We start from the raw sequence: 23,057 nt of genomic DNA, 5'->3' as shown, positions 1-23,057 counted from the left end.
TGTGCTTTACATGAATTGACCTGTGGGAGACTCCTGCTATTTTTCGGGTCGCATATTCCTAAAATTATTTATATTTGCATATAATTCATCTTTTTTTTTCATACAATTGATAAAATATTATTTATTTGCACTTTTTTTTTCAGTAAAAAGCGGACGTTGCACCCCCAGAATTCCACAAACTGAAGACACTTCATACCAACAAGTTGGAACACCAGAAAATTTAAATATCTCATACCCAAATTCCTCGAAGTAAAATAGAAAATAAAACAGGAAATAGAAAGACAATGTACAGAACTTTAGAATATTTGTATACAAAATGCAAATTTTTACAGATTTTATACAACATTTCTTTTTATACCACACGTTCTCTAAGCCTGGCAGACCAGGAAATAAGGAAGGTGGAAAATAGAATTCTGCTATGCCCGAAAAAGTTATTTTATTCCGTAAAAGTGATTATATTAAATATTCTTTTAGGTGGGCTTAGCTATTTCTGAAGGGCAATAATGATAATTTGGGTTTGTTTTCATTTTGGAGGTCACAGGAGTAAAACTGGAGGAAGTTGTAAGGCTGGACAGGGCTTGGAGCAACCTGGGCTAGTGGAAATGGGATGAGCTTTAAGGCCCCTCCCAGCCCATTCCTGGCTGGAAACAACAACTGGGAATTCCCTGCTCACAGCCCCATTTTTGGAGGATTTGTGGCAGGAGCCGGTGCCACTAGATGGCATCGCCAGCCCGCGATTCCCCATCGCTGCTTTTCCCCGGGAATGAGGCCGGGACAGCTCCAGGTCCCACTTTTCAGCTGAGCCGCGTTATTGGGTTTTATTTGTCGGGAGCATCCCCCGGGATTGGGGGGCTGGAGCAGGGACTGATGGAAAAACCGCTGGAAAAATCTCCTCTTGAGCAGCCTCAGAGTTTAAAACATCCGCGAGAGACTCAAAAGCCACTTGGTGGTGACAGCCGACGCTTTGCTCGCCGGCTGAATCCTGTGAAAAGCAAAAATAAAGGATGAAAAAGTTGTGGAAAGCTCCGCATTCCATAGCGGGAAGGTTCGGGGTTTTTTCCCTGCGGGTTTAGTGGATCCTCCAGGGGTTAAATGGGATGTTCGGGTGTTTCCCAGGGATTGTTGCTTCCCGGGAAAAAGGTTTTTGTACAGCAGAACCAAAGCAACACTAACAAATATGTGAGGTTTTGTGTCCTCAGGTGGCAGCTCAGCCGAGAAAGGGACAATCTGATGAGCTCTTCGTAGGCTCGGAAATGGGGAAATGTTTAAAAAATACACGAATTAAATCCTCTTGTTTGCACGGGAGATGTCTCCAACTTCCACAAAAGTTCAGCCAAACTCACGTCGAGTTTGCCACGAGGCAAGGAGTAAAATTAATAATATCACAGACAGGTAATGCCATGGAAAATAAACCAGCAGCACCCCCAGCAGTTAGGGTTAGGGTTTGGGGTTTGGGGTTAGGGTCAGGCCTGGGATGCCTGAGGGTCATTTTTTCTCCTGGATGTCTCCAGGTGATCACTGAGGGCAGGGAAATAAAGTAATATTTGGGATCAAAACCTCTCCTGAACTCGTTTCACTGAAATGGAAGGAATATCTTGCCTCACACTTTTGAGATTTAAGAGTGATCTTCTAAAGTTATGCCTGAAGTAACCGATACTCAGTGATTATACGTGAATCGGTTATTTCTAATTTTGCAGTGTGCAAAAGATGCTTACCCATCTTTGTCCCTTTCCCTGATTTCCTGGTAATCTCCTCACTACAGGACAGGGCTCTTGTGGCTGGGGGATTTTGCTGCCTTTGTTGGAAGGACACAGGAGATGGGATCAGCCAGGTCTGGTTTTCCCAAATTCAAAGAATTATGGAATCTCAGAGTGGTTTGGGTTGGAAAAAAACCCTTAAAGCCCATCAGTTCTGCCTCCTGCCATGGCAGGGACATCTCCCACTGTCCCAGGCTGCTCCAAGCCCCAATGTCCAGCCTGGCCTTGGACATTCCAGGGATCCAGGGGCAGCTACAGCTGAGTAAAGACTTTTTTCCTAATATCCCATCTAAGCCTCCTCTCTGTCATTTCAGGGCCATTTCCCCTTTTTCTGCTGCTCCATCCCTTGCAAGCCGTTTTCCTGTAGCTCCTTCAGGCACTGTGAGCTCACCCTGAGGTCCCCTCCAAGTTTCCCAGCTCCAGGCTGAAGGATTCCATCTCTCCCAGCAGAGCTGCTCCATCCCTCTGCTCACCCCCTGCGTTCTCTCCAGCAGCTCCACGCCTTTGCTGCGCTCAGCGCCCCGGGCCTTGCCATTCCCAAATTCCCAAATTCCCAAATTCCCGCAGTTTGTGCGGGCCCCTGTCCTCCCTCAGTCTGTGCAGGATCATGTCCGCCCTCAGTCTGTGCAGGATCATCCTCAGTCTGTGCGGGATCATCCTCAGTCTGTGCAGGATCATGTCCACCCTCAGTCTGTGCGGGATCCTGTCCTCAGTCTGTGCAGGATCATCCTCAGTCTGTGCGGGATCCTGTCCTCAGTCTGTGCGGGATCCTGTCCTCAGTCTGTGCGGGATCCTGTCCTCAGTCTGTGAGGGATCCTGTCCTCAGTCTGTGCGGGATCATGTCCTCAGTCTGTGCAGGATCATGTCCACCCTCAGTCTGTGCAGGATCATCCTCAGTCTGTGCAGGATCATCCTCAGTTTGTGCAGGATCATCCTCAGTCTGTGCGGGATCCTGTCCTCAGTCTGTGCAGGATCATCCTCAGTCTGTGCAGGATCATCCTCAGTCTGTGCAGGATCATGTCCTCAGTCTGTGCGGGATCCTGTCCTCAGTTTGCGCAGGATCCTGCCCTCAGTCTGTGCGGGATCATCCTCAGTCTGTGCAGGATCCTGTCCTCAGACTGTGCGGGATCATGTCCGCCCTCAGCCTGTGCGGGATCCTGTCCTCAGTCTGTGCAGGATCACCCTCAGCCTGTGCGGGCCCTGTCCGCCCTCACCCTGCGGCAGCTCCCGTTCCCCACAGCCGCGGGGCGGGACGCTCGGGGCAGGAGGAGGTCCCGAGGTTCTCTGTTATTTAAGCGGCCTGGCTCCGAGCCGTCCCGGGGCCATGCAGCGCACCGGGCCGTCCCTGCCGGGGGCTGCCGCGGCCCGCTCGGCCCCGCGCCCTCAGCCGCCCGCAGCCGCCGCGGCCCCGTGCCCGCCCTCCGGGGCCGTGCAGGCCGCCGAGCGGGGCTGGCCGCTGTCGCCGCTGTCGCCGCTGTCGCCGGCCCGGCCGCCCTACTCGTACTCGGCGCTGATCGCCATGGCCATCCACAGCGCGCCCGGCCGCCGCCGCACGCTCAGCCAGATCTACCAGTTCGTGGCCGACAACTTCCCCTTCTACCGGCGCGGCGGGGCCGGCTGGCAGAACTCCATCCGCCACAACCTGTCCCTCAACCAGTGCTTCAGGAGGGTGCCGCGGGGCCACGACGAGCCGGGTAAGGCGCGGGGCGGGCACGGGGCGATTCCCGGGGCTGTGCCCGCAGCGATACCCGGGGCTGTGTCCGGGGCGGGCACGGGGCGATGGCCGGGGCGATTCCCGGGGCTGTGCCCGGGGTGATGCCCGCAGGAATACTCGGGTCGATACCCGGGACGATGCCCGGAGCGATTCCCGGGGCTGTGCCCGCAGCGATACCCGGGGCTGTGCCCGGGGCGGGCACGGGGCGATGGCCGGGGCGATTCCCGGGGCGATACCCGGGGCGGGCACGGGGGGGGCACGGGGCGATTCCCGGGGCTGTGCCCGCAGCGACGCCCCGGGCGATGCCCGGAGTGATGCCCGGGGCGATGCCCGCAGCGATACCCGGGGCTGTGCCCGCAGCGATGCCCGGAGCGATGCCCGGGGCAGGCATGGAGCGATACCCGAGACGGTGCCCGCAGCGATGTCCCGGGCGATTCCCGTAGCGATGCCCCGGGCGATGCCCAGAGCGATTCCCGTAGCGATGCCCCGGGCGATGCCCAGAGCGATTCCCGTAGCGATGCCACGGGTGATGCCCGCAGGAATACTCGGGTCAATACCCGGGGCTGTGCCCGCAGCGATGCCCGGGGCTGTGCCCGGGGCAATGCCCGGAGCGATGCCCGGGGCTGTGCCCGCAGCGATACCCGGCACGGTGCCCGCACAGCGGAGCCGCCACGCCGCTGCTTCTGTCCGCAGGCAAAGGCAGCTACTGGACGCTGGACCCCAACTGCGAGAAGATTTTCGACAACGGGAATTTCAGGAGGAGAAGGAAGCGGCGAGCCGAGGCGGCCGGAGCGGCGGAGGGCGCCGGGGACAGCGCTGGGGACCAGCGGGTGACACGGCCACCCCCGGCCGAGGCCACCGCCCGCTACGGCCACGCCAGGCCTGAGCTGTTCGGCACCCACGGCTGAAGGCGGGCACGGGAGAGGGATGCTGTTGTGCTGCAGAAATGTAAGTTTTCTATAGGACTGGTTACTCCCGGTGCAGGGGATGGGTGTGCCGAGCACCGCGAGGTGTCCCCAGAGCTGTCACCAGGTTGTCCCTCCTTCTCTCTCCCCGTCCCTCCTGTCCCTGTCCCGTCCCACCAGAAGGCTGGGAAGGCTTGAATCTCCTGCCTGGCCAGTTTTTCCATGGCCAGGAGCAAAGCAGAGCTCCCTACCATCCCTCCTGGCTGTGCTTGGGCAGGGAAGTGGAGGGTTTGGTGTCCCACAGGTGGCAGGAGATGTTCGGGGTGCTCTGGAGAAGGGTCCAGGGAGAGCTCAGAGCCCTTCCCAGGACTTACAGTCAGCTGATAAGAAGAGGGAGAATAAATGGAAGAATAAATTCTTACACCAAGGGGAAATGGTTTTAATCTAAAGGAGGGAAATTTATATCTTAGGAAGAAATTCTTTACTCAGAGGGTGGGCAGGGCTGGCACAGGGTGCCCAGAGCAGCTGTGGCTGCCCCTGGATCCCTGGAATGCCCAAGGCCAGGCTGGACACTGGGGTTGGAGCAGTGGGACAGTGGGAGGTGTCCCTGCCATGGCAGGGGTGGCACTGGGTGGGATTTAATGTCCCTTCCAGGCCAATCCATCAATGCCATGAGAAAGGCAGAGGGATGTGCCCTCACTCCCAGCTTTGTCCCCAGGCTGGCACTGAGGTCACCCAGCCCCTCGTGCTCTGCAGCATTTCGAACCAAACCCCCTTGATTTTTCCCCAAACTCAGTCCCATCTCCTTGCCAGCCCGTGGAGCTGACCAGAATCTGCACAAGGAATTTCAGATTTAATCGAGCATCCAAAACAAGAAGCTGCTGATTCAAATTTGTTGTATGTTGTAACTGGGCTATAAAGCAAATTTGTATAGAAAAAAAGAAGCCCTCACAAAAACTGTCTGAGAACCTAAAAATTGTCAGACATTTAAGTGCCTGGTGAGAGGGAGAAGAATCAACTGTACAAAGTAAGATTTCTTGGCCTAAAATGTAGTAAATTGTGTTTAAAAAATCTGGTTTACAAATACCCAACATGAGTAGATTTGGAGTGAAGGAAAGAGCAAACTGGACTTGTCAACCAATGCCCTGTGAGAGTCTATGCAGATACATTGATTTTTTATCAATTCCCTGTTTGAAAAAAGCCTTATCTGAGAAAATTTACACCAAAAGGGGGAACGAAATTTCTGGAAGGGAATTTAAAATATTTCTGGCAGAGTCTCTTTGTTTCCATTATTATTTTTTTCCAGGGTTTTCAAGGAAGAAGTCATCCAAATAATCTCTGGTTCCTTTTCCAAGCAGGTGGGATCCTGTTGGGGGTCCCCTGGAGTGGGATATTCATTCCCAGAGGAATGGGCACACATTTCACTTGACAAGGAAGGAGAAATTCCTGCCTGCCAGTGCTGGAGGACCTTTCCCAAGACCCAGCTGGGCAAGAAATGATTTCACTGAACTCACCTTTCCTTCTGCTCCAGGATACAAAGCTCCAGATCTGACTGTAAGGGCTCAATTCCCGATTTTCCCCTGGGACAAAATCCCTGGAAATGCAGGAAAACAGATCCCCAGGGGGCTGCAGGTGCTTCAAACTTCCCCAGAGTGGGTTTTGTTGCCTCACCCGGATCCTGGGGCAGGGAAATCCATGGATAATTCAGAGAAAGGGCCACTCTCCACTCCAGGACTTTTTCCAGGGACATTTTTGGGTGATGGTTCACTGTGTGTACACAGAAGTTTGTATTTCTCTGTGCTTCTCTTGTGCTCTGATTCCTTTTTTTGTGTATGGGGAAAAAAAAAGGAGATTTTTCATTTTTTTAAATAAATCATTGGAGCCATCAGGGATTTAAATAAATCACAGGAGCCATCACCAAAGCAGTGCCTGAAGGAAGAGCTGCAGCAGGTAATGAGGCTCGGGGCTAATTACAGCTGCAGGCTGTGGTGGGATACTGGGATGGGTGTGGATGGGCCAGACTCCCTTGGAAAGCCAGAAATAATGGAGGTGGTTTGTCCAGGAATGAAACCAGGAGCTGGGATGAGGCTCCAGAGGAACTTGGGAAGGCTGAGCTGGAACAGAGTGCACAGAGCTGGAGATTGATTGAAAGGCCTCCAGGATCCACCTTGGGCAGGACAAGAGCCTGGCCAGGGCTACACCCAAGGTGGACACAAAATTGCCACAAAAAATGGCTGACTGGTCATGAGCTCTTATATTTTTATAAGTTTTGGTCCATTTGCACATTGGGGTTGAATTGTCCCATTCCAGCTCCAGGCTGTGAGGTCCCATCCTTCTTGTCCCTCCCTCCAGCCCACCCTTGGTTGTGCTTTGGGGCTGAAAGTTGTCCTTGGTGTGCAGCAGGAGAAGGATTTGTTTTGTGTCCCTGCTGTGTGCAGAGCTGAGTGACACTGACTGTGAGCTCAGAGCTGAGCCCTGGGCACCACAGAACCTGGGATACAGCAAAGAGAAAACCTCAGGCATCATTAACTTCAGGTATCAGAACCATTCCAGGCTGGGAGAAGGGTGAGGAGGGGAGCTGGAGATGCCAAACCCTGAGGGTGCCCCCTGTGACCCTCCTGCTGTCACCAAACCCCTGCCACTGGTTTTTGTCACTGGTTTGTCACTGCTTTTCTGTGTCTAACACGGGTAAGGATTACAGGGTGTTCTCGATGCCATTTCCGCTGTCTCCTGGCCATGGAAATATTAGAAATCCAGTGGTGGGGTTGGTTTCTGTGCAGGGCCAGGAGTTGGAATCAATGATCCTGATGGATCCCTCCCACATGAGCATATTCTGTGATTCTCTTCTTTAATTCCTGCTGGAATTTAGGAGCAATTTGTGCCTCCTGTGCTGGTGTAATATCAAGGCAACAAACAGCACTTCCACCATTTCCCCCTCAATGAACTAAACAGGGTTGAAAAAGTTTCACTGTTTGATGGAATGCCCAAAAAGAGGAAGAAATCCGTGCTTCACTTCAGCCAGGATGCACTGTAGAATTGCAATTACATCAGGAATTTGGAATTTTATCAGGGATTTGATGAAAGTTCTGGAAAAGCTTGGGAAAGAACAGAGTTCTGGAAGCTCCAGTCTGAGCTGTGCTTTTCCCAGGGGAAGGTGCAAGGAAACAACAACCTGGGCTGATTATCCAAGGCTAAACCCATGGAAATGGGGATCTGGGCTGTTCCTTTAGCCAACAGGACAAATATCCAGGATTTCTGCACTCTGGAACAACGTGTTGGCCTAAAAAAGGAAGAGAAGGGGCTGTCAAATCCATAAATCAGGATTTTGGGAACAGGCAGCGATGCAGGGTATGAAAGGAGAGAGTCTGCACGTTTGAACTTTTGATTTTGGGTTGGAGATTCCCAAAAAACAACCCCATCCCTCGTCATCCCTGGGAGCTTTTCCTCCCAAGAAGGGCTGGGCAGAGGCTGGCAGTGCAGAGGGACCTCTGCTCACAGGGTTTGGGTTGTGTGCAAGCACTGCCTGCAGGGTCTCCTCTGGATTACCCTGGAGGAATGGAAAATTCCCAAAAACCACAGGAGTTTTTTCGGGATTTTTCGTTTCATTTTTGGGGAATTTTCGTTTCCTTTTTTTTGAGAATTTTCATTCCCAAAATGCCCCCTGGCTGGGCAGGGGAAGGCAGGCAGCTGCTGGAGAGCAGAGCTGGAGGTTTCACTACTTCAGTGACGAAAATTAATTATTTTCCTGGCTCTAACTGCTGTTATTTTAGTCTCAGTTCTGTTTTAATCCAGTTGCAAAAGCAATAAATCTCTATTTTCGGCGTGATTATCACTCAGGAGGAGCCCATCACAAATGCAAACAGGATGTGATAAATCAGATTTACTTCTCCTTTTTTTGCTTTTCAGTTTTCCCTCTGCTCCAACACTTGCCTGTGATAAATCCTTGCTAAGCACTAGGATTTCCCTGGGCTTTGCTGTAGGATCACACAGCTTCCCAAGATTTTTTATTTTTTTTCCTGGAAAACAGAACAGGGAATATTAAATTTTATGCTGTGGGAGGAAAATCAAGACAAAACCGAGTTTCCTCTCCCTTTTCTTGGGAGTCATCAGGGCTGAAGGGAAAAGAAGCTGTAAGTAGTTGTTATTACATAAAAAAATCGGGGCAGGGGAAATGAGAAAGGAGAAAACGAGGAAGGGAAAAACAAGGAAAATATGAGGAGGGAAAATATGAGGAGGGAAAATATGAGGAGGGAAAATATGAGGAAGGAAAATAGGAGGGAAAATATCAGGAAGGAAAATACCCTTTTCTATGGGTTGTCTAGAATTCCACACCCAACAGTGGTCCCATCCCTTCATTAAAGCATCAATATCATCAATTCCCAGAGTAACTTCCAACAGTTTTCTTCTGCTGGCTGGAAAAACAGCCCAACAAAAAGGGGGGAGATATTTCATCCTCCTGAAATTTCCTCACCCTCCTGAGGTCCTGAAATCAAACCCCAACTCTCCACGTTTCTCTCTGCAAACGGCAGCAGAAAATTATTAATTCACCTCGTCAGGAAATACCAAAATTAAATTAAAAATTACATCCAGCGCTCCTGCTCCAAGAGGGGAGACTGGAATGACTCCAGCTCTATTTGATTTGTTGAGTTTTTATTTCACTGGATTTGTTGAAGTTTTAGTTTCCTGGCCCAGTTTCAGCCTCTCAGCTGAGTTTCCCTGTGCTCCCAGCACAGCCAAGCCACAGCCATGGAAATTCAGGGGTTTTGTGTCCCATCCTAAAGGCAGAGGGGTCCTTTTCACAGAATCCCAGAATCTCTGAGGTTGGAAAGGTCCTCCAGGATCACCAAATCCAACTTGTCACCCAGAGCACAGTCCAGAGATGAGGTAAGGGAAGAAAATTCACCTTTAAACCTATGAAATAATAAAAATCAAGGCTGGTTTGTAGCTCGGGGGATCCCATTGGGAGGCTGATGTTGTCAAGATATTTTTTTTTTGTGGAAGAAAAATCATCCAGCACAAGGATGAAATTTTTCATGAAAGAAGGATTTCATTAAGTCCTAATGGAAGGGGGGAAACAACAACAATGTGGGAAAAATAAAACCAACCCAAAAAACCTCGGAAGAAAAGGAAGAAAAAAATAAATGAGGAGGAGCTGAGATGAGGAGGTGGCGGCTGAAATGAGGCAATAATGGCTCTGCTGGTGCCTCCGGGCTCTCACAGCGACTCTCTCAAGATAATTCACTGTTAATTAACTTTCCCTTTCCCCAGAGGATCTCAGAGTCCAGCTGGTTTTAGACCTACCAAGAAAAATCGGGTTGAATCCTCTTTCCTGGGTTTAAAGTCACGAGTGGAAGATCTGGGGTTTCCCTCCTGCCGGAGTTGGTTGTAAGGGAATTTCTGGGAATCAAAAAGAGTTTGTGCTGTTCTGGAGTCACTCGAAACAAAAGTCTGGTAGCACAAAAAAAGAAAACTTGACATCACTCGGAATCGTGTCTTTTTATTGTCCTTGGCTGTAATGCTTGGGGTTTATTTAAGTGATGTTAAAGGCTTGTTTGAGGAACAAATTTGGGGAACACTTGCTGAGGCTGAGCCCTGGGAATTCATCATTTCACATTTCCTTTTCTGCTGGAAGTTGTTTTTTTTTTTTTTTTTTTTTTTTTTTTTAAGCACATCACACACAATTCCGTATTTGACATGGATTTTTAGGAGAAATCCGTGTCCTAAATCCATATTTTGGACAGGGCTCATCTCAACAGCTGAACTCTATTTGTTGCTGAGGCTGAAAGGAGATCCCTGGGGCCACCTCTTGGCTTTGCAGTTTCCTGTTTTTCATGATGGGCCCTGTGCAATCCCAGATTTCCCTGGGAGCTGCCTGAGGACAACCCTGTTCTCACCCCATTTCCAGAGATCTTCTGCCACCTCTGGCATTTCAGGATTATTATTTTCTCTCAGCCTCTCAGCTCCAAACAAATATTGTCCTGGAGGGGCCCTGATGAAATGCTGCTGCACTGAGTTATCCCCATCAGCCCTTGCTGGGGGTTAATGACATTTTAATGATCAGACTTGGGGGGAAATTAGCTCCTGGGGTTTGCATTATTAATTAGGCCAACACCACCCTTGCTCATATTCTGCTTTCCCTGATAGCCTGTGCTGGATTGAAGTGGAATTATGTCCCTGTCTGCTCAGGGGGAATGGCTTCAAATGGGAATAACGGAGATTTAGTGGGATTTGGGGAAGGAATTGCTCCCTGGAAGTGTCCAAGGCCAGGCTGGACAGGGCTTGGAGCAGCCTGGTGATGCCTGAAGTTTTCTCTGTGCTGTATCCCAGGTTCTGTGGTGCCCAGGGCTCAGCTCTGAGCTCACAGTCAGTGTCACTCAGCTCTGCACACAGCAGGGACACAAAACAAATCCTTCTCCTGCTGCACACCAAGGACAACTTTCAGCCCCAAAGCACAACCAAGGGTGGGCTGGAGGGAGGGACAAGAAGGATGGGACCTCACAGCCTGGGGCTGGAATGGGACAATTCAACCCCAATGTGCAAATGGACCAAAACTTATAAAAATATAAGACTTTCTGACTGTTTGTGCGTTTTTGTGACCATTTTGATTCCACCCTGGGTGTAGCCCTGGCCAGGCTCTTGTCCTGCCCAAGGTGGATCCTGGAGGCCTTTCAATAAATCCCTACTTTATTCTCCAGCTCTGTGCAGTCTCTGTTCCAGCTCAGCCTTCCCAAGGCATCCCTGGGACAGTGGGAGGTGTCCCTGCCATGGCAGGGGTGGCACTGGATGATTTTAAGATCCCTCCCAACCCAAAGAATTCCATAATTCCATAACTCTGAGGGCTGTGCCTGTTGTCCCTTGAAGAAGGAAAACGAGGTCACAGCCAAGGAGCAAACCTGTGTCCATTCCCCTGCAAGTAAAGGATGAAAAAGCTGCAACAAATCCTAAATAAATAGGCAGATGATGAAAACAAAAATTAATAGGAGGAGGTGGATTTTACACATCACAAAGTAAAAATACTTAATTTGAAGTCCGACCCCATTCCCAAAGCTGCTTCCCAAAATCCAGAGGCTGATAAAAACATTTGGGCAGAAAGAAATAAAATCCAGCCACGGTGGGAACTGGGAGACAGAGACAATAAGGCAATTTCTGAGCCAATTAAAACACACTGGTGCAAATCATTTCTAGAAAGAATAGTCCTTCCTAATCCTTTTAGAGCAGGAAGCTGCACAAAGGATGTGACATCCACCCAGGCAAGGATTTGTCCCTGCAGCAACTGAACCCTGGAGTTACAAATATTTCAGCTGCAGCCACATCTTTTTGACACCAGCACCACAAACACCCTACAACTTAAAGAGAATTTGGCTGAGTCCAACTATGGCTGTGAATTAAAAGCTCCTCAGATCTGGGCTGGCACCTCTCACTTGTTTTGAATTTCAGAAATTATTCTGAATAATTTCTTTTATTTTTGGTTTTTTTGGTGTCCAGCGCTATCAGAATGCTGGAATAACTGATCGAAATTTAAAGGTCCTGAAAAGAGTGTGAAGTCCAATTTCAGCTGGGAATATTCTCTCAGGAATCTGGCAGCAGTGAATCCACTGGCTGTGGGGTGTAAAATCTGTGCCTCGTGTTTCTTTCTATGGGAAAAATCAAAGGGAGATTGGTTTGGAAGTTTTAATTTTATTTTTTTTTTTAAATTAGCTGGCAAAGGATTCACCTGATGATGTGTAAAAATCAGCCCTAAGCACAGCCCAGCTGGGATTTATTCTCTGCTTTCCTTTATAACCTGTGCTCCTCTAAGCAGCTCTGGAATCAGAACAATTCCCATTCCCTCCTTCCCCAAATCTGCTTTTGTCAATTAAATAATCAAAGGTGTTAAATGCCCTCCTTGAATTTCCTGCTTCCTCCTCAGAGCAACTCCAGCCATGGTAAATGTTTATTTTCAACTCCCAAGGTCCATATGAAGAAGGATTTTTTTTGGAAAATCAGCTTATTTTGGGTGGAGAGCCCAGTGCGGGCACCAGAACTAGAAATATTTGTGCTTTAATGCATTTATATCGTACTCCTTTCCCTGCTTGAAAAGTTATTTATTAAGAAGTGATGAGAAAAACCAATGGCTAAAAGAATTAATCCACTCCTTGGAATATTCAGAGAGTAATCCTTGGTAGAGGTAAAAACCAGGAATTATCCTGATTTCAACCTTCCAGCCAGGACCAGGAAAATGAAACACTCAGAAGTAAGTGTGTAACGCATTATTTGATTGGGAATTATTATTATTATTATTATTATGAGAATTTGACCCCATTTTCAGGCTAGAAAATCAATTTTTGGGGTGGGGAAAAAGGAGAGAACATCTTTGTTCACTCCTGCTCAGTTGCCTGTCACTCCAGGGGAAGACCTGAGGTCACTGAATGGCTCCAAAAACCTCTGGGGAGAAACCAAATCCCTCGGGAGCTGCTGGCAGATTGGAAGGGCTGGGAAGTGTCTGAGAGAGGTGTCAGTGCCAAAGTAAAGGAGAAATTTCCCCAGGCAAAAATATTTGTGTGTCTTAAAATGTTTTCTTTTCCTTGCAGAAAGGCCACTTGTCCAAAAGTTTCCCACGTGGGCTGAAATTCTCTCTTTTATTTTTTTTAAAGACAAAGGGAGAATTTCATTCCTGGCACCAGAGGTTAAAACATATTTTGGAGATGGGCAGGAGGAGGGAAGTGAAGCCATAAATCCCCGTATTTTAGCTCTCAGTTATGCTCCACTGAGCTCTGTTTTAAGAACCTTTCTTTACTTTGTTTTCCTCTTTACCGCTGTAAAGGCTGAGGTGCCTTTACACCTATTTCAGCCTGCAGTGGTCTTTGTGGCACTGCAGAAACATCAAAACAGGTGTGGCAACCTCGGGAAAAAGAGGTTTCCAACCAAACTGCTGCTACAATGAAACTTTTAATTTATTTTTATTTTTATTTATTTTCATTTTTATCTATTTTCCTTTCTGTTTTGCTTTCTGTTTTCCTTTTTGTTTTCTTTTTTTTTTTTTTTTTTTCACTGTCGTTTGGACAGGTTTTATCCTGCAGCAGTGGAAATAGCGAAGTGGTTTTTTATGTTTGAGCCTCGTGCTGATCTTTGGGATGAACAAAAAATTCTGCCTGGCCATGTCAGGTCAATCTTCCCATTCCCTGGGAATTTTGAGTGCATTTTCTCATTCTCTGGGAATATTGGGAGCACTTTTCCATTCCCTGGGAAAGTCAGATGCATTTTCCCTTTTTCTGGGAATTTCAGGTGCGTTTTTCCATCCTCAGGAATATCAGGAGCATTTCCCCATTCCTGGAAATTTTAGGTGCATTTTTCCATTCCCTGGGAATTTTAGGTGTATTTTCCCATTCCTAGAAATGTCTGGTGCATTTTCCCATTCCCTGGGAATTTCAATCTATTTTTCCATCCTTGGGAATGTCAGGTGCATTTTCCCTTTCCCTGAGAATTTTAGTTGAATTTTTCCATCCACGGGAATTTTTGGATGGGTGCATTTTCCTTTTCCCTGGGAATATTTGGAACATTTCTCCATTCCCTGGGAAAGTCAGATGCATTTTCCCTTTTTTCTGGGAATTTCAGGTGTGTTTTTCCATCCTTGGGAATATCAGGAGCGTTTCCCTGTTCCCTGCAGAGATCTGTGTTGGCTGCTCCTGACATGAGCAACCCCAGGCTGCATTTCCCTGCCCCAAGCCCAGCTCTGCAGAGGAGCTTTGGTTCCCCCTCAAACCCTGATTTTTTCCTGGTAGGATTTCTCTGTTTTCAGGTCAGCTGGAGAGTTGTGGCTGGTGGAGCAGAGAGATTTCTGAGGAGAAACACACCCTGGGGGTAAACGAATCTGTAAATCCCTGGCACAGCCCGTGGCAGTGCAGGAAGTGCTGGATGCAGGGTTTGGGAGCAGAGCTCTGCTGGGCAGTGCTGGTGATCCCTAAATCCTGACCCTACAACATTCCTGCCTGCTTCCAGAATCTCCTGTGCTCTTTCAGCCCTTCCCTGCACCTCACTGACCTCTGCAGCATCTTCATTCTTCATTTCACAGCCTCCTGTTCATCCTGGAGGCAAAGAATTCCTTTTCACCCTCTGCTTCTCACATTTACCTGAACCCCAGGCCCAGAGGGAAATCCTTCTTTATATATTCTTAAACGCTCCAGAGACTTTTTACAAAAATTCAGTCACAGCTGTTTAAAAGTCTTCAAGTGCTCCATTTTACTGCCCTGGAACATGTTTACTGCCTGCAGGGCTTCTCCAAAGCAGGCTGAGATTCTTGGGGATCAGTGTGAGAACCCATCTGTGCCCTTCAAACTTTGGGGAGGATTCCCCAGATTTTCTGGGAGCTCTGGCCCAAGAGCCCTGGAAGTGGAGTGAGGATTTTCTAGCCATGTAGTGTCTTTTGGAGTTGATTTAATATCCTGTTTATTATGTTTGACATGAGCATTTGGGGTTTGTGCCTCACCTCAGCGGACTGAGAGCTGAGCTGATCACTGGTGTGGGGGTTTTATGGGAACATTTATGGAGAAAAGCTCTCCTGAGTCAGTTTGATAACAAAGCTGAAGGAGCTTTGGTATCTCCTGACAAGACACCCAGGGTGGGAAAAGCAGCAGGAGTTCTCCTTATTTCTCCATGCCCATCCACAGGAGCTGTAAAATTGGGATAAAATGCAGCACTGGGCTTGTAAAAACCAACTGTTTATTCCTGGGATTCACAGGGAAAGCTGGGTGCTCCTCACGTCACTGGGATGTGAAATCAGAGTGAGGTTGGGAGGACCTGGACCTGACCAAACCCAACAGAACAAAGAAAATCTCAGGGTGGGCTGAGAAAAAAACCCAGAGGTGACAGCTTGGGGTGAGTTATTCCAGGAGAAGGGAAATTCTTGGTGATTTACCAAAGGATGGGGTTGGAAGGACTTTAAACTCATCTCATTCCATGGCAGGGACACCTCCCACTGTCCCAGGCTGCTCCAACCCCAGTGTCCAGCCTGGTCTTGGGCATTCCAGGGATCCAGGGGCAGCCACAGCTGCTCTGGGAATTCTGTCCCAGCTCCTCCCCACCCTCCCAGGGAACAATTCCTGCCCAAGGTCCCATCTAAATCTCCCCACTGTCAGCTTAAAGCCATTCCCTGTGTCCTGTCCCTCCATCCCTTGTCCCCAGTCCCCCTCCAGTTCTCCTGGAGCCCCTTTAGTCCCTGCCAGGGGCTCTCAGGTGTCCCCAGAGCCTTCTCCTCTCCAGACCAAACAGTTTTGATTCTATCTCCCTTAAGCTTGGAATTTTTTGGGAAAACACAATTAAGCCCAAACCATTCCATTGGAGTTGAACATATTTTGTTGGAGTTAATTTATGAGTTCAATAACCCATTTGGAACATTTAAATAGTAATAATTTAAATCATGTCTATCACATTATTCAGTGATATATTTTCATATCTTACCCTAAACCCCTCATCTTACCCTAAAACCTCTTCTTTGAAAGTGGATCCTTTTTAAATTGATGGAGAGACTTTTCCCATCTGCTCCCATCTTGGATTTCAGCTCCATTGGAAGCTGGGAGGTTTTTACTGCTCGAGGGATAAAAAGATCCTTGCCCCTGTCCTGACACTGACAAATTGAGCCCTTTTATTTGTGAGACTTCCAAGAGAAACCTGCCTGCCACATCCAGGAAGGAATGTTCGATATTTCCCTCTAAAAAAGGATTTGGAGGAAGGAAAATCCCCCCAGGCAAATTCCCCATCCCTGCCCAGCACCTGGCACTGGGGGAGGAGGAGGCTCAATAAAACATTTATATTCCAAGTTTACACGCAAAGATATGTCCCACCTTTTTGTGAACATATTTATTTATTTTACTAAATAAACGTTGTTTAGTAAAGTTATAAATAAATAGAGAACATTTCTTTATGGAGGTTTTAGGCTTTAGGCGTGCCACAAAAACGAAGTTCTGAAGTGTCTAAAGTGCAGGGGGTTAATTTTGCCAGCCAGAATTAAACCACTGAAATGATTGATCCACTCCGTGATCACATCTGAGGGATCTTTTCTCCCAGCCTGGGGAAATAAAACCCCCGGGTGAGAATGGGAGTGTTCCCACCCTGAGTGAACACTAACACGGAGCTCCAGCTGCTGGTGATTTCCAGGAGAGGAAAATCCAAACTCGACCCTTCTTCAAGCTGCTTTATCACTTCCAGATCAACAGATTTGCATCAAAATTCATCTCGAGCACGGGGCTGTGGACAAAAAGTGTGTTGGTCTCTCTGTTTTTTTTTTTTTTTTGGGGGGAGGGTTCAGAATTGCCAGGGAATATTTTCGGTGCGATGAAGATTTCTGCAGCTTTGCCAGGGCACGGTTGGGACTTCAGAGATTCCCAGAGAGAGAGAGAGAGAAGAAAAAAAAATTCCTCTGAAATAGTTTTGGACAGGTGTAATAAATCAATAGAAATGATGGAATCAACCTCTGGGCTTCATTCTTGCAGGTCCATGCCAGGGAAGGTTTCTTGGAAAAAGTGATGATATCTTCCTTGGAGAAAAGAGGGATGGAGTGAATTATCTACAGGAAAGGTCAGTGCTCCGTTCCCTGGCAATCCTTTAAAAATATTGTTGAGGAAATCCAAAATGTGCCTCCCTTTTAAAAGTCCTTTCTTACACCTGACTCCGTTTCCCTGCTGCACCCTCTTTGATTTAGGATTGGAATAGGAATTCCTTAGGAATGGGAATCCTCTTGGATTCTCTCCTGCATTTTCCCATCTGCCTCACCTGTGCAATTAATTGCCTAAAAACTGTTCTCAACCTGCATTTCATTAAAAAAATCACTGAATAGTCCCTCCAGAATTAAGCAGAAGCTGCAGCTCCTTTTCCTTTGTTTCCAGTAATGGAAGTTATTTCCAGATTAGAAGGAGTGTCACCCTCTGGCTGCAGAGGAATAATTTGAATTCCCCCTCGCTGGCAGGATCCTTTCCCATCTGTGGGCAGATTTCACTCGTTATCTCATATTAAACCCAGAGGGGTTATTAAAATCCAATATAATTTCAGATCTGCAGGGAGCCCTGTGATAGTTGTAACGGAGGAGGCTGAAAATAACATTTAAAGCTCCATTGATGTGCTCATTTCCATGTGGTTTTCAATGAGATTTTTTTGTGTTTTCTCACCTGTGCAAAGTTTTGTTCCCAGCGAAGTGCTGGGAAAATAAAATCATTTTATTTCAAAATGCAGGAAATGCGGGCACTTGAGCAAGTCTGAGCTTGTGAGGGCAGGACAGAGGGAGAGGAGGGGATGGGGAACTCCTGAGATGGAATCAGAGAGCAAAATCTGGGCCCCCAGGAAGGACAAATGGAGATGGATGGTGATGGATCCTCAGTTTTTTCCCCTCTATTGCAGCCCAAGTGCCAGGCCTGAAAAAAGAACAATCGATGTGCTGACAAACCTCCTTGATAAATGAAATTTTGACTTTCAGACTGCCCCAGCCAGCAGCAGGTTCCTCCTTGTGGGCACTTGAGTGGTTTATTTTCTTGGAGATTTAACAAAGGCAGCACATAACTGATGGTATCTACCACTGATACAGTCTCTCTTTCTTATAGCCAGGGAAGAAATGATCACATTTATGAACTATTTTTGAGTGAAACAGTTCTATTCTTATTTGAGATGATGGTTCTGCTCACACTTGTATTGATCAAGAAATGTAAGTGAACGTTGCCTTGGTTACCTTTGCAAAACTCAGTATTTTTATCCTTGTTTGCCAGATTTGGGCTGTAGAAAATCCCAGTTTCTTTTTGAATCTGTATTTCTGACCATTGTTAAACAATAACTTCTTTGTCAGTTCTGATTAATTAAAAAAAATTATTTTCACTTTCCTCTTTTTGGGGCAAGTTTCCTCTTATTATTATATGTAACATAATATCAGGAATTAGGCAAAAAAACTTTTCTCTGGAATCCATCACTCTATTCCATCCCCTTGTGCTCACTCCCACATAATTGGGATGTCAATTAGAGTCTTAAAATTAATGTGATTTGGGAAATAGTTTTTCTTTTTTGCGAGTCTTTAGGAGATGACATAAAATATTCCTCGGTACACAGAGTTAGGAAAGTTCTCCCTGTCCCTCCCATCTTTATCGCTGTCCACTTTTCATCCAAATAAACCAGGAATGCAAAGCCAAGGAATCCTAGGAAGGAGCCTGCTGCCCTCTCATGGCTCCCAGAGCAAACAGCCGGGAGGAAAAGGGGAATAAAAAAAACTGGGAGGAAAAGGAGAATAAAAAAGCTGGGAGGAAAAGGAGAATAAAAAAGGTGGGAGGAAAAGGGGAATAAAAAGCTGGGAGAATCTTCCTTTTCCAGCAGAATTCCCTCTCCAGGCACAGCAGCAGAACCAGGACAGAGCAGGAAGGGATAAGTCCTTGTCCTCAGTTATTCCAGGGAATGCTGCTTGGTGGGATTTTTTTCCTGATTTTTCAGTTCCGTCTCTTCCAAGAGGTTTTATTGATGTGGTTTGGGCGCCACAGGAACTGATCCTCCAGCAAAAAAACTCCTTAATTCCCATAAATCCCATAAATTCCCAGGGATAATTGGGTGATTCAGGATTTCTGTTTCACATCCCTGGAAGTTGGAAGGCTGGGCTGGAAAATGAGATAACAAAGGTCTGTTATCAGGAACTGCCTGGATTTGGAATCTCCTGCTCTAAATTAAATTACAAAATAAGAAAACTCCGGAATCCCCCATGTCCTGGAAGGGAAAAAAGGCTGCTCAGGACAGGGATGAACAACAGGAATTCCAGCTGTCCAGGAATCTGCTGAACCAAAAAAGGGCTTTTCCTCCAGCCACCAGCCTGGGCTGCAGGGGAGCCCCAAAGAGAGAGGGGTAAGAAGTGAGAGGTTTGAGAGCCGGGTAAGGGACGTGAGTGAGGTAAGGTAAGAGGTGTCAGGGAGTAAGGTAAGGGGCAAGGTCCTTGTTCCAACACATTCTATCTCCTTTTGTGTTGAATATTCTGATTTACAGTGACCATCTGGCCGAGATACCAAACCTACAGACTGTGTACAGCCCATGAGAACTGCTCTATTGCCGTATCATTCTGAATCCTAAACTCTAAAGACTGCTTTTCTTATCTGCCTTTTCCTGGACACCTTTGGGGGCTACTCCCTGGAGCCCCTTTGTTTGCTGTCACCCAACCCATCCCCAGCTCATCGCTGTCTCCCTGCCTGCCACGCACATCTCAGACCCAGAATTCATTTCTATTGCACTCACACGTTTGATATTTTTAGTTTCTCTTGCCAGGCAGTCATATCTGTGGGCTTCTCCTGTCTCACCTTTCCTGACACACCCCCAGCTCCCTTCTGCTCCCTCTCCTCCTCCTTTTACTCCCCGAAGCAGAAATCCAAGGCAATCCCTCACTCCCAGTCCGTGCTGACCTGTCCTTAAGGCTTGCTCTGACTCAATAAGTGACTTATTTTTTTCCCCTCGGGCTCAATAAATCACTTGGATGCTTCTACTAAAGCGACGCTGATTGAATGGCGGGGTTTGAAATAACCGTGAAGAACATGAACTGGGCCGTACATCCTCACCCTGCTTCCTGCAGGACCAGGAGGGATGGCTCCAGGTGAAAGAGGAGAGGTTTAAGTTATATATTAGGAAGAAAACGTTCCCTGTGAAGGACTTGAGGCCCTGGTTCCCAGGTTCCCAGAGAAGCTCTGGCTGCCCCTGGATCCCTGGAAGTGCCCAAGGGGTTGGAACACCCTGGGATAAGTGGAAGATGGTCCCTGACCGTGGAGTGAGATGAATTTTAAACTCCCTTCCACCCCAACCATCCTCTAATTCTGTGATTTTATTTATATCAGGTTATTTTAACATTCTAGTTCACTCTCAAAGTTTCACACTGGATAAAAGTGACACCAGCACACAGCGGGAATGCTGAATAAAGGCAGCTCCTCCCTGAAACCACAGAGGATCCTCAATACCTGGTAAATTAACAGTCACCCTGATGTTTAGCAGCAGCTGAAAGCGTTTAATAAGACACATTGCAAAGCTCCAGGCAGGCAAATGCAATCATTTCTGATGTGGGCACAGCTCCTCGACAGCACAGCAGAGCTGGTTAATTCACAGTTATAGGGGAAAAAAAATAAAAAAATAGAGGCAGTGCAGCTTTGCTGTTACCCAGGGGCAAAGAGAGAGTCAATAAAAGCAATCCCTGTCCCCCAGGAGCTATTCCACTAAAGAGGCAGCAGCTCCTGCTGCTCGGAAATCTCTGCTGGTGGGAGAGCTGCTGGAATTACCAATCGATGGTCTAAATCGAGCCCAGGATCACAGACACAGCCCAGGATTCCTGTCACCGGGCTGGAAATAAATATTCCTGGGGCAGGTTGGGGCCGGGGGGTGAAAGGGAGGAGAGGCTGAAACCAGGATCAGAGAAATCACAGAGTGGTTTGGGGTTGGATGGAACCCTGAACTCACCCAATTCCAATGACAGGGACATTGCCCACTGTCCCAGGGCGCTCCAACCTGGACACGTGCAGGGACCCAGGGGCAGCCACACTTCTTTACAATATATGTAAAAAAGTATCTTTTATAGCTATCTATCTATCTATCTATCTATCTATCTATCTATCTATCTCAATATCATATATATATTATTATATATATATGATATCATATATATCATATATATAATGTATCTATATATATTTAAATATAATATATAGTATCTATATTTTTATTATATTGCATTAATACATAATAACATTATATTATAATATATATTATATCCTATATATATAAATAATATATAATATATAAGATAATCTTTATGTATTATTACACAATATAAAAATTCCATTACATAGTTTATATATAATATAAATGATATACAATATAACATAATGCAATAGAATATAATATAATATGTTATATATAATATAATGAAATTATATTGTATTATATTATATTATATTATATTATATTATATTATATTATATATAGAAGATATATTTTAAATAAAACTTATAGCTTACTCTATAAATCATAGCTCCCTACTGCACAGCAGTGCTTTGCTGTCACTCCCCAGATCCGGCAGGGAATTTTAGGGAGGCATTTTGGGGAATTTTAGGGTGAAGAGCCGATGGCAGCTCCGTGTGTTCCCTCCTGCCGTGCAGGGATGTGTGGCTGCTCCACCCCTGCAGCAGCATCTGCCACCCAGCAGCTCTCTGCGCCTTGGGAAGGGAATTTCTGCCTCTAATTTGAAATAAAACATCCCGAGGAAGGATCCCGAGGTGGCTTTGTCCATCACCAGCAACTTGAACTCCTGTTTAAATCCAGGTTTTTTCCAGTGTTGTGGTTGCCTCTGATCTGGCGCTCACATCCAAGCAGCTGAGTCCTCGTCACACAGCGACTTTTGTGGTGTCTGCAGGCAGACAAGAGACCTCCAGAGCGGTTTTTAACAGAGCCACGTGCTCCCAACAGGCACCCAAAAGCAGGATTTCTTTTATTTCCCAAATCAGTGCTTAGATGCAGCAGAAACTCCCAGGCAAGGGGAAGCTCCTGCTTTCCAAGCTGGAATTCCTGCTCCTCCTGAATGATTCTGACCCCATCCCTCCATCAGGCCACTCTGAGCTATCCAAGCCGGAATTCCTGCTCCTCCTGCAATATTCTGTCCCCATCCATCCATAGGGATACTCTGAACTCTCCAGAGCTGGAATTCCAGCTTCTCCTGCATCATTTTCACTCCATCCCTCCATCAGCTCACTCTGACCTGTCCAGAGCTGGAATTCCTGCTCCTCCTGCAATATTCCGTCCCCATCCCTCCATGGGGCCACTCTGAGCAGAGCTGTGGCATGTGACAGATGCTGGCTGGGCCCAGCACTGACAGATGAACGCTGAAACTGTGAACATTTTTGCAGCTAAAGCAAGAACTGGTAAATGTTTGGCTCCTCTGTAATGTTTACAGCCCTTCCAGGTATGCAGAGCAAAGATCAGCCCTGATTTTATTGACCTGTGCCACCCCTCAAGTCTTGGAAACCCTCTTTTATTTTTATTTTATTCCCCACTCTGCCCTCACCGCCCTTTTAAGCAGGATGGAAAGTCCCTCTGCTTTGGTTCCTTTGAAAGAGCACAGCTGTACAAAGTGCTGAAGCACTTTCATCTGCAAACTTTATTTTTCTGACATAAATAGTGAGGATTCACCTCCTGTATCTCCTCATCCCCCCTTCAAAACGCTTTTTTATCTCCACATGAGCGCCTCTTGTATCACAGGACAGATATGGAGCACGACTGACAATCACACTGGAAAGGAAAAAGTGGCTTTTTTTTGTCTTTTTAAAGGAATAAAAAGTCTCTGCTGGCTGCAGAGGCGAGTGGCAAAGGAATTGAAGTGCTGACCACGTGCTCTGAGCAGGATTCTGCTCCTTGGATCTGTCCCAGGTTGGATTCCTCCACTTCCCTGGGAGAAGTGAGAAGGGAACTCCCCACTCCTGGCACTTGTGCAGTTGTATGTCTCTGAGCACAATAAATACCCTTAAACTGGGCACAGGGGTGGCCCTGGCCAGAAATCCCCCTGATAATGCAGCGGGGGGACTTTGTGCCAGGGAGAACACGTGGAGAGGACACACCTGCCCCAGGTGTGGCTCTGCCCTCGGCTCTTGGCAGGGCTCAAAGGCCAAACAAGATTGTCCTGATGTTTCCATGCGTTCATAACCTGTGGGTATTGGCTTC

General features: G+C 47.3%; 1 protein-coding gene across 1 annotated transcript; it reads left to right on the top strand.

Annotated features, from left to right (window-relative positions):
* Positions 1-3,081: 3,081 nt before the first annotated feature.
* FOXI2 (forkhead box I2) lies at positions 3,082-4,405 on the top strand. Its single transcript, XM_066324427.1, has 2 exons — positions 3,082-3,451; positions 4,165-4,405. The coding sequence occupies exons 1-2, from the start codon at positions 3,082-3,084 to the stop codon at positions 4,377-4,379; spliced, it is 585 nt and encodes a 194-aa protein (XP_066180524.1). The 3' UTR covers positions 4,380-4,405.
* Positions 4,406-23,057: the final 18,652 nt, after the last annotated feature.

The sequence above is a fragment of the Sylvia atricapilla genome, chromosome 8, assembly GCF_009819655.1.
Source record: "Sylvia atricapilla isolate bSylAtr1 chromosome 8, bSylAtr1.pri, whole genome shotgun sequence".
NCBI classification, from domain to species: Eukaryota; Metazoa; Chordata; class Aves; order Passeriformes; family Sylviidae; genus Sylvia; species Sylvia atricapilla.
Note: the sequence above shows the minus strand (reverse complement) of the source record. Positions and strands in the feature narration are given on the sequence as shown.

Excerpts from the sequence above, each read along its gene's own strand:
- FOXI2 (XM_066324427.1), top strand. The coding sequence starts at position 3,082 with ATGCAGCGCACCGGGCCGTCCCTGCCGGGGGCTGCCGCGGCCCGCTCG. Across the intron at positions 3,452-4,164 it reads GCGGGGCCACGACGAGCCGG|GCAAAGGCAGCTACTGGACG; the intron begins GTAAGGCGCGGG and ends TTCTGTCCGCAG.